This window comes from Protobothrops mucrosquamatus, unplaced genomic scaffold, assembly GCF_001527695.2.
Source record: "Protobothrops mucrosquamatus isolate PMUCROS unplaced genomic scaffold, P.Mucros_1.0 scaffold35, whole genome shotgun sequence".
NCBI lineage: Eukaryota > Metazoa > Chordata > Lepidosauria > Squamata > Viperidae > Protobothrops > Protobothrops mucrosquamatus.
This window is the reverse complement of record NW_015386419.1, coordinates 1,530,248-1,541,468: the sequence shown is the minus strand read 5'-3', so window position 1 is coordinate 1,541,468 and position 11,221 is coordinate 1,530,248. Positions and strand designations below refer to the sequence as shown.

At 41.8% G+C, this 11,221-nt stretch overlaps 1 protein-coding gene across 1 annotated transcript in view; it reads right to left on the bottom strand.

Moving 5' to 3' along the window:
• Positions 1-286: 286 nt before the first annotated feature.
• QSOX1 (quiescin sulfhydryl oxidase 1) overlaps positions 287-11,221 on the bottom strand; it is a 76,914-nt gene continuing 65,979 nt past the window's right edge. Inside the window, exon 12 of the mRNA XM_015811270.1 lies at positions 287-5,031. Coding sequence (XP_015666756.1) covers positions 4,208-5,031 — 824 coding nt within the window. The 3' untranslated portion in view covers positions 287-4,207. The remainder of the gene's footprint in view (positions 5,032-11,221) is intronic.

The following is an 11,221-nucleotide window of genomic DNA, read 5'->3' as shown; positions in this document are numbered from 1 at the left end:
AAATAGTACCAACTATATTAGGACTTGAGGAACTCTGAAATTAATTTTTGAGGCAATACACAGTTTTTGAGAGTAGTACTGGTATGTTCCTATGTTCCATGAGCGTAGAAGAATTAATTCCTACCCTAGCTATAAAAATCTGACTAAAAAGCACACCGAATTATAATCTTTTAAACAGATGATAGCGAAGAATTAACTGGTTTTTAGAATAGTCTTTCAAATCTACTGTCCCTTGAATAAATTAATAGTCGAGACTACAATTATGTTAACAGACAAGAAACAAGGCAATGGTAGCATCATTTTTATCACAGAGCCTATGAAAGATATTTATATAATTTGAATTATATAGAGTATAGAGTACATCTTACCTTGACCACCCATACAACTATTAAACAAAAGAAATATAATTCTGGTGCTTATTGTCACCTGTAAACAAACATAAGAGAATGCAGTGGCAATTTACAATTAAAGAAATATCTTGTTCTATCAAAAAGCTGTATTTCAAAACTCTCAGAAATTTTTTTCTACAATATGGAACCAGGCTGGTCTGAACTATATGCTACCTGTGAAAGTCTAGTGTTTCTCATTTAGTGCAAATATGATTCATAGTAAACATTTAGTTAAGTCTTTGACCCACAGACCATAACATTTTAATTGGGGGTAGTAATTTTACTGACCCTTCATTTCTCTATTTTTAACCATACTATTACCTCAGACACATAGTCATATGGCACATAATTGTTAGAAAGGCCATTGTACCAAGGGAAGCCTTAAATATTCTACAGCATTAAATGATATCAGAGTTCTTATCATTTGAAATATTACGGTCCAATGAAATTTAGTCTAGGCCAGTGTTTCTCAACCTCAGCAAGCTGGCTAGTGAATTCTGGGAGTTGAAGTCCAGACAGCAAGTTCCTGAGATTGAGAAACATGCTGTTGGCAGAAGGACCAGGTGTACAAGGAAATTTGTTGCTGAATGACCAGCAAAATCTCTCCGGAGGAAGGAGAGATTGTTGAGATAACCCATGTGACCCCAGATAGCTCCTCCTTGTGAGTAGATCACAGGGAAAGGTTGTTTTGTGGTCAGCTTATATGTTGAGTGGCTAGAGTGGAGGGATACTGAATTATCAAGCTCATACTTGTAGAGTAGCCTTTTAAAGACATAAAGCCTGCCTGGCCCTCATTTCTTAATCACTTTTTGAATTATTTCTTTTATTGTCCTGAAAATATTTGCTGTATTCATTGAGTTGCTTTCTCCTTGGAGAAAGATGCTTTAAATGTCATTTTAAAGGCTCTGGAAAAATATTAACTTTTGAATTAAACAGCAAAAAGATATATAGAATATGATTTTAGAATGGTAACAAGGATTAAAAGTCCAGATAGCCCTGGAATTATAATTTTGAATTAATTAGAAAAATTCTTCTTGCGAGAATTGGTGATTGTTTGGGCTTTTTAAAGAGGAAACATGATAATGGGACCTTGAAGGTTTGGCACCAGAGGAAGCTAGAGGATAATACATTTATTTTGTTAACAAAGAAATAAATAATGGAGCAACAAGCCTTAATGTATGTTTTTGAATATTGGTCTTCAAAGCTATTTGATATGATGGAACATGGGACAATGAAGTTACACAAAAAGAATAACCTACAATGGATAAATATGAAATTAAAATGTGGACTTAACTGTTTCAGGCAGAAAATATATATAAAGATATACTGAATATGCAAATGAAACTGATGGATATTTCACTGCCAAATGATGCACAATTAAACCATAAAAATAATTTTTTCCTTATTGGACTTACAAAAGAGACCTATTAAAGTCTGGGACTATATTTAAAGGGTTTAAAACCTAAGGTTGTTAAAAATTCAGTGTTGTCTTATTCAATCAAGGATAAAATAGAAAATTAGTTATACCTGGTTTCCTTTACTGGACTTTTGATGACAAAGAACAAATGGCAAAGCTTTTGAATTTTGTTTTCTAGTGAAGAAATGAGTTGTGAGTGTATAGAGTAGATGTACTGAGAGATAGTACTAAACTATTGAAATTGTATTTACTTGCCAGGGTGAAGGGGAGTGTTATTTCTGTTTTTCCTTTCTTTCTTTTTTGTATTTTTTTCTATTTTTCTATTTTTCATAGTTTGTTATTAGTTTTTATTTTTCCTACTTGTAATTTTTAGTAAGATTATTTGAAAAAGAGAGAGAGAAATACTGGTCATTTCAACTAACTGACACCAGCATTATAGATCCCAGCTATCTAAGATTGGATTAAATTATTCAAGTTCCCAAACCAAGCTCAATATGATCCTAAAATTCAGACCATGGCTTTCTCTGATCTCAGCCAGATAAGAAATCCAATTCCTGATAAGCTGGAAAAATCTAAAAAATTGAGGGATGCTAGTGATTAATTCCCTTTGGATGTTTTGTCAAGATACAACATTTTAGACTAGTTACTTTCCTCCTAGTATAGGGATAGGCAACTATGGTAAATTTACAATCTGTGGATTTCAACTCCCAGAATTCGTTGTTCATCCTAGGGTAATGGCACCAGATAACTGCAATGAATAGGAGTTTACAATGTCTTTATTAGACAGCTAGGCGTATTATTTGTCTTTTACCTTCTAAAGTCTTATCTTTCTTCCCCAGTGAAGAAATCTTGCTAGATTAACTCTTTATCTGACTTATCAATAACTTCTTTTTTTTTAAACAAGACTAGGCTATTTCTTTCCACACTGAGGCAGCTGAAAAACAATTGGAAAGTAATCCTCAGCAATTAAACTAATGGCCAAAAGGATCCTTAGAGGTCCTGATTAATTTCCCCTCCTCCAGAACTCTTTCCAGTTGAATGCAGGTGCCCCAACAGAGATAATTCTAATAATATCAAAAATCATCAACTCATGGCTCAGGGAGAGATAGATACACTCCTAAAAATTCATCTTTGCTTACACTTCTTCTCTCCTATTAAGTAAAATATGAAGATCACCTGGTTAAAAAACTAGAACAGATGTAAGTTTACAGGGTAGGATAGAAAGGGGAATGACATCAAAGCTGAAGCTACCAGGATATGGAGAGAAAGAGAAAGGACGCAGCAAAATGACTGAAACAAAGATAGCAGCTAGTAAAAACTGCTGCCCTGGTTAGGAGGTTTTGACTCATACTGATCTATCTATTCCACTGCACAGTCTTGACCCGAACTTGTTGCCAGCTGCCTTTAATTCTTTACACTACGAGTTCAAGTTCAAAAATCTTAAGGGCTGTTTTGCCTTCTGTCATCTGATCAAGGGAAGAAGCTGGGCTGCATGGGAAATACATGCAACGTATAGCACTAAGTATATTCTATGCAGGACCCCAAGAAGTCATACAGAAGGGCTAGAAAACTCCCTCAATTTATATTTTAGATGGCTATGGAAGGGAGAACCTAATTCTTTTTTGTTTGCGTGATTACCACCATTTGCAAACAACGCACATATCTGGTTTTACTAAGGGTAATTTTATAGTGGCACAGAAGCTTTGGAAAACAGATTAAAAGTTCAAGAGATCTTCCAGCACAGTATTTTAGGCTGCTTGTATACCTAGACCATAAGGTTTCTTCACAATGTTACAGGGCTTGGACATACCTCAAGACACAAGTCACAAAGATTTCAGAAATACAACTTTGTTGCTGGTCCTAAACTTGTCGTGCTTTTTCTCTCTCTTAAAACAGCAACAGTTTTTGTGTTACGTTCTGACTGTTGAAAAGAGGATCGTACTACATTTATCTAATGAGATCTGAATCATTTCTGTTTATTAATCCTCTCCCACCACCACAAACCAAAACAATAAAGAGCCCCCAATTCCTCAGAAAATCAGCCTGTCACCGTGTGCTCTGAAATATGATTCCATGCCCCTTTTGTCACTACACTCAGCTATTTTATTCTGGTACAGAATCACAAATATATATAAATGATCTAGCAACTGTGATAAAACAGACCAGTCTGCTCACTAGGTACTCTTTCTTATATAGAAGTAGCAATTTCTATATGTTTTAGGAGGTCCAATAGTATACTCTACTGATATGCATCCTTCATAACCAATATATTATCTGTGTATTTTTTTCATCTGTGTATATTCAGTACAGGAATTGTTAGTTTAGTGAAAGATCACCACATAAAACTGATATGCACATGCCCCTTCCATTACCTAATGGCTGCTGTACCTCTGCTTCAATTTCATGTCAATGAGTAGCCTAACCGGGCCTTGCGGTAACCCATGCGCATACGGAAGAAGGTGTACATGCCCAACAGGCAGACAGAAGAAAGCAAATACAAGACCACACACAAGCTGACATCCAACCGGGAGAAACCCATTCCCAGAATATAGATCCACTGTTTTCCCCTCAAAGTATTCTCTTTTTCCACTTGGATGCCAGAGAACTGTTTGGCTCCCAAGTTCTTGTGCCTCAGGGACTCTCTAATATAATCAAGTGAGCGGTGGCCCTCATTCTCCATCAGGAACAGCCGAGTGTCCCTCTTAGTCCGCCTCTCTCTGTCGCTAATCTGTCTTGCCATCTTCAAGGCTTTGCTCTTAAAATGCTGCTCACTAAATGTATCAAGATCAACAATATCCTCCACCATTTCTTTTGCCTTTGTGCTCATCTTGACAATGCTTGGTTTATGCCACTCTGGAGAACCAGGTTTTCCCAAACCATATTTCTTCTTTTCCACTTTCCCTGCCGCTAGCTGCTCTGCCTTCTTCTCTTCATCTGGTTCCTTTTGATTGCCTTGGTCATCCTCTTCTCCTCTTCCTCCCCCTTCCAGCTTCCGTTCACCTTCATGATTTTGTTGAGCAACATTTCGACCATTTCTTCTGTGATGCTCTAGGGGAGAATCCATGTAAATGTTTTTTTCAGAAAAATGCCACTTGAGAAACATCAAGACTCGATTCTCATCCCACATAGACTTTCCCCCATCAGTTGAGGTGTAATGACATGAAGGACACAAGCTTTTGGGAGGCCACTGGATCTTGGGAAATTTGGGATCTTCGGTTTCTGTAACTGAATAAAAAATGAAAGTCTTACTATCATGAATATTCAAATAATATTCTCACACACATCAGTATTCACAAGCTACTTAGTCTATAAATGACTGGTTTGACTTATGCCTAACTAATTACTGCATCCAATACCTTATTTTTTAAAAGCCCTTAAAATGCTTCTTTATGATGGACATTTATGAAGCCAGAAAACTTAACTCATTATAGTATTAGGTAACATTTATATTGATTATTATATTGCATTAGCTAATTTCCTACAATGATGTTGGTGTATATGGCATACAATTTTATTTATCTGTACTGCATTTAATTATAAACATATCTTAAATAAACTGTATACTGATTTGCTACTACTGTATACTGATTTGCTTTAAAAGCTGATCAATGCTTATTCCTTTTCAAAAATTGAAAGATAACCCAAAGATGATGTCTCTAAATAGTTATGGAAATAGTTATGAAATACTTAGCTAATGCTTTCAACAATTTTACTGTGTTTTTAGTAACTGTGGCATAAAATATGAAGAGAAGTACGCATCAAAATATTAACACAGCTTTTCCATAAAAGCATGTTCAAAATGGTTGACAATGAAATAGGTTTGAAGAGGAAAAAAAAATTTGCTTCATTACTTTGAAAGCAAAGCAAACTTTTGAACTCCCTGATTCTTAGCCAAGAAAAAAATTTCTGCAGCAAAATTGCTTCAATAATCCATCTCCAGATAAGGATGTAAAAGCTTGGATGAAAAAACACCTGATAAAAATAACCTTATTTATTCATTTGTTATTACAAGCCTTCCAATATTTTCTTTGTTCCAATTCAGTGAGTTGACTGAAGGTGCTATCCTGTCCTGTCCAATTGTATGGGCTGTGAAATGTGAAATATTATATCTATTATGTCTATTATAGATATATGGTATATATATATATATACATGTATAGATAATTCTGCTCCGACAACAAAAGCAAGCAAGGAACTTCCAAAATTTAAATTATAAGCTATTCCTAGGGGGGGGGGATGACTGCAGCAGATCATCATCATGGAAATAATACTATTATTTTCACTTACAAAAGTAAAACTGCATGATTCTATCTTAGAAATGAATTCGCTTTCCTTAGTGCCAGTTTGTTGTTGTTGTTGTTGGGGGAAAAAAGCACCATGTAGATTATCTAATATCTGACTTGCCTTTGCCAAAGTGGACCAGTACAGTAAGTACTTTAAGCAGTTAAAACCCAAGAACTTGAGTCAAGATAAACAGAGGTCACATTTGGTAGAATACAACAAACCATTAAACTGTTTTATTTTGTTTCAGTGGCACATGTAAGTAATCTTCGATTTACAACAGTTCGTTTAGTGGCTGTTCGAAGTTGCGATGGCACTGAAAAAAGTGACTTTTCGCACTTACCACCATTGTTGCATCCCCATGGTCACATGGTCAAAATTCAGCTGCTTGGCAACTGACTCATATTTACAACTATTGCAGTGCCCCAGGGTCATGGGATCACCTTTTGCAACCTTCTGACAAGCAAAGTCAATGGGGAAGCCAGATTCACTTAACAACCGCGTTACTAACTGCAGTGATTCACTTAATTGTGATTCTCTTAATAATTGTGGCAAGAAAGGTCGTAAAATGGAGCAAAACTCATTTAAGATATGACTGATTTAACAACAGAAAATTTGGGTTCAATTGTGGTCATAAATTGAGGACTACCTGTACTGTTTTCCTTTTGTATTTTTGTTTAATGAATTTTATACACCACTCAGAGTTGAATTGTTTGAGCTGGATGGCCATATAAATGTTTTGAAAAAGCAAATGTAAATAAACAAATTTTGCTTCCCCCAATTTTTTCAGAACAGGGCAAGCAAAGGATACCCAGTTTTTATCATTTCTAAGTATCCGATATTTGAAATACACCCAATTATATCAAGTCAACCTTCTATCTCTAACTATAGAGGAAAAAAAACATGACCTTTATTTTTTTTTTAGGAAAAAAGGGCTGAAATAGTTTTTAAGTCCAGAGAAATTCGACAGACTATAAGAAGGAGAAGAAGGTCCAGCAGGATCAGACTATAAGATTATTTTATTATAGTCAATTTCAGTCAAAGTAGTTTCAGTCTTCCTTTGAAGTCTATTTCTTAGTCTGGTCTACCTAGTGGGCTGCCCCTGATTTTCTGAATTAGATGAAATGAGTTGGTTTAATTCTGAATGGATATGATCGCTATCTCAGAATTTGTGGAATTTGCGTTCCAAAATGCAGATAGGCATTCTATATTGAGAATCTGCTGAGAAGAACAAAGAAAGATTTAAATTGTGGAAACATCTTGTGGATATTTGAAATATAACATCATAATCTTAGTAACTGCTTACAATAAAGAATTTGCTGTCTACATTCATTGGGCAATTACTTTATTGTTAGTAGATTTGCCATCAACATTCCCTTGGACTGTTGACAGTCCGAAGCGTTTAAGAGACTGACTTAAACAGGCATCTTCTAAAGGCTCTGGTGAAATTCTGAAGAGGAATTAGCCTGTTTAGTGGCTGTTATTTACCCTGGGCTTGAAGGAATAAATGTATGGATGGGTAGCTGTTGTAAAGGGAGTAAGAAACTATGGCTTAGAAGATCAGAGATTATGACCCTAGGGATAGACAGAGAGGGTGGGAAAACCAAGAGAAACAAAGAGTAAATAACTCCTTTGATTCTCTGGCTTGGTCAATGAGTCCCTCTACTTTCTCCCTTCACAATCATCTGTCAAGGGGAGTCACCTATTCCTCCTCCTGTCAGGGAAAACAGGACTGTAGAACAAGGGACGGCATCTGTCTGTGAGAAGCACAGCATTTGGGCAGCAGTCCTGGAGGAAGGTCCTCTCGAGGCACGTGTCAGCCTTTAAAAGCCCCCAGTAGAAAAGATGAAGAAGATTTAGTAGCTGAGTCTCTGGTTCAAAACCACCAGCTGCTGACTCCTTTCTGGCAACAAGAATTGGTGTTTGCTGTCTGACCCTCCCTGCCCCTTCCGATCCAAGTATTCTTCAGTCAATTTTTTTTTGTTAAGGCAGGCAGGGTTAGCTCACAATGCTCTCTCTTGCCCACAACATTTGCTGCAATTCCTCCTTTTATAGGGAAGGAGGGGGTGCTTTTCTTCAGCATGGTGGGTGGTGCTGAAGTGCCTTTTTTCAAGTTGCAGCCTCCTCAGGGCTGCTAGAGCAGGGAGTTAGAGGACTCCACAAGCCACAAAGCTAGCCTGTTGGGCCTAACAGAGCACTAAACAAAGCGTTCTCAGAAAGAAAGAAAATATTTATTTTGTTTTAGAGTCAGCAAAACAGATGCAGCATGTAGACTCAGTCAAAGAGAGTCAAGCTATTTTCCAAAGCGGCTGAAGGCAGGACAAGAAGCAATGTGTGGAAACTAACCAAAGAGAGAAGCAACCTAGAACTAAGGAGAAACTTCCTGACAGTTAGAACAATTAACCAGTGGAACAACCTGCCTCCAGAAGCGGTGAATGCGCCAACACTGGAAGTTTTAAAGAAGAGACTGGATAGCCATTTGTCCGAAATGGTATAGGGTTTCCTGCCTGAGCAGGGGATTGGACTAGATGACCTCCAAGGTCCCTTCCAACTTTATCATTATTATATTATAAATAAAAATTCTCTCTGTGTATGTGTGTTTCAAAAATGCTTCCATTTATAATTGGAACTATCTAAATCAAGAAACAATCTCTCCCTTAATCAGTCCCTGACTGCAAACTAACAAAAAAAAGATGAGGAAGCTTCTTCTATCAAGAACTCTGAGAGAGAGAAGAGGACAAAAAACAGGCCGGGTTTGCACACGGGTGGCAGCGACAAACAGGTTTTGTGGTGAGGCCAGGATGACTTAGACTGCTGGCTGTTGCGGATGGCGGACTTACTGGGATCGGCTCCGTAGCTCCGCGGAGTCCTCGGCGGAGATGGGGAGCCTCTGGAGGGTCGGGGTTCCTCGGCGACCCTGAAATTCGGCGAGCGGAGAAGGCTAGCAGCTCGCCGCGTGACCACCGGGTCGCGGCTGGGTGGAGCCGCGGGCGGAGCCGTGGGTGGAGACCCCGGTTTGGAGAGATCTTGGCGCGACGGGGAATGCGGCCTGGCGGCCCGGTGGCCTAGCGGCCCCAGCGGCAACCTAGCGGCGGCCTTGCAGCGGCCTAGCAGCCCAGCGGCCCAGGGGGATGCGGCACAGCGGCACAGCGGCCCAGACGGCACACCGGCACAGCGGTCCGGGCGGTACAGCGGTACGGTTGAAGGACGAGGCCCAGCGGGAGACGCAGCTTGGCGTCCCCCGCGGAGGAACAGGGCTCGGTGGTGAGTGCCAGGCGAGCGTGAACGCCTGGGCCCATGCCTCATGGAGGCTGAGGGCCGGGGGAGGGCTGTTCCGGTTTGAGGCCCTCCAGCAGAAGAACTTGCAGCCGGCCTCTGTGGAGATGGTGTGGGCCCGGCGTGGATCTGGAGGTGGATCTGGAGGTTTGTGCGGGTGGGGCCCGGCGGACTTTGATTTTGCCATTTCCCCCCCCTTATGGGAGACAACAAGAACAATAAACCGTTGCTGCTTTCTCGTCATCCATCTACGACCCTGACTTTGACTATCATGAGGTTTTTTCCCTCCCCCCCACTCTGCTGCTGGACTCCCCGTTGTGGATTGACTGTATTCCAGGGAGGAACTGCTGGCCCTGCGCGACTCCCCCATCGCGCAGGCATGGCCTAATACCATCTCAAGGGCCTGCCTCGATGAAGGGGTGTGGAACCCCGAGAGGTGGCATACAGCAACAGTAACTAGGGAACTAAGGAGAAGAAAATTACGTGTCTTCTTAGAGGGATGTTTTACTAAATTTTTAGGGGGTTTGGGGTTGGCCCGAGGGGACTTGGGGGAGCCCTCTCTGAGGCCAAGGCCAGTCCAGTCTGAGGGGCACGGAACGGTGAGGGAAGAGACGGGGGGGTTAACAGGGGGTGGTGTGATTGGTACGGTCAGTGGGAGGGGCAGATATGGCGGGAGCAGAGGACCATATCGGGTTTTGGGAGCACGCACACGCTGCTTACAAGCTTGTGGATGCTCCGATCCTCAGGGCTCTACTCGACCTCCAGGGACTTTAGATCCTCGGACCCGGGATCATCGGCTGGTGTTATGCAATGNCACTGTGCCTCAGACAGACGGTGCAGAGTCCCTCCTTGTGAAGTGGGGGCAAGGGGTGCAAGTGGGCCTGTTGATTATATACCTGGCCCCCTGCTATGTATCAACGGCCCTGCCTGAGCTGGCTGACGTAATAGCCGGGGTGGCGGTGGAGACCCCCAGACTTATAGTCATGGGGGATCTCAACCTGCCATCGGCGGGCAAAACGTCGGCGGCAGCTCAGGAGTTCTTGGCCTCCATGACGACCTTGGACTTGACCCAATTAGTTCATGCCCCCACTCACACGGGAGGACATACACTAGATCTAATTTTTGTCTCTGGCCAGTGGCAAAATGATCTGGAAATGGGGGAGGTAATTATAGAGCCCTTGTCATGGTCAGATCATGCACTCCTTAGGATGGATTTCCGGATCGCTTCCCCCCGCCGCAGGGAGACGGAACCGCGTAGATGGTTCCGTCCCAGGCGCCTGATGGACCCGGAGAGGTTCCTGACGGAGCTTGGGCCATATCCGGAGGATCTAGTCCACGACTCGGCGGAAAATCTGGCGGCGGCCTGGGATGTGGCCGCAGCCGCAGCACTGGACCGAGTCGTGCCTTTGCGGCCTCTGACCCGACGCAGATCTCAATTAGCTCCTTGGTTTACCGAGGAGCTGAGAGAGATGAAGCGCCGGAAAAGACGCCTAGAGAGCAGTTGGAGGGCTACCCGAACCGAATCCGACCGAGCACAGGCAAGGATGCATGTTAGATCCTACCTTGTGGCAATGAGGGTGGCGAGGTCTAACTACTACTCCACCCTCATTGCGTCATCAGATAACCGCCCGGCCACCGTCTTCAGGGTGACCCGCTCTTTCCTTCAGCTGAGGGGAGGGGGGGACCCCCTGGTGGGGAGGGCTGAGGATTTTGCCCAATATCTGCATGACAAAGTCGCTCGGATCCGAGAGGGCTTAGACTCCGACTGGGTGGCCCCGGGGGAGGAGACGGGAGCAGGTCTTGAGACTATTATATGGGAGGAGTTTGACTCTGTGGCTCCCGAGGACGTGGACAGGAT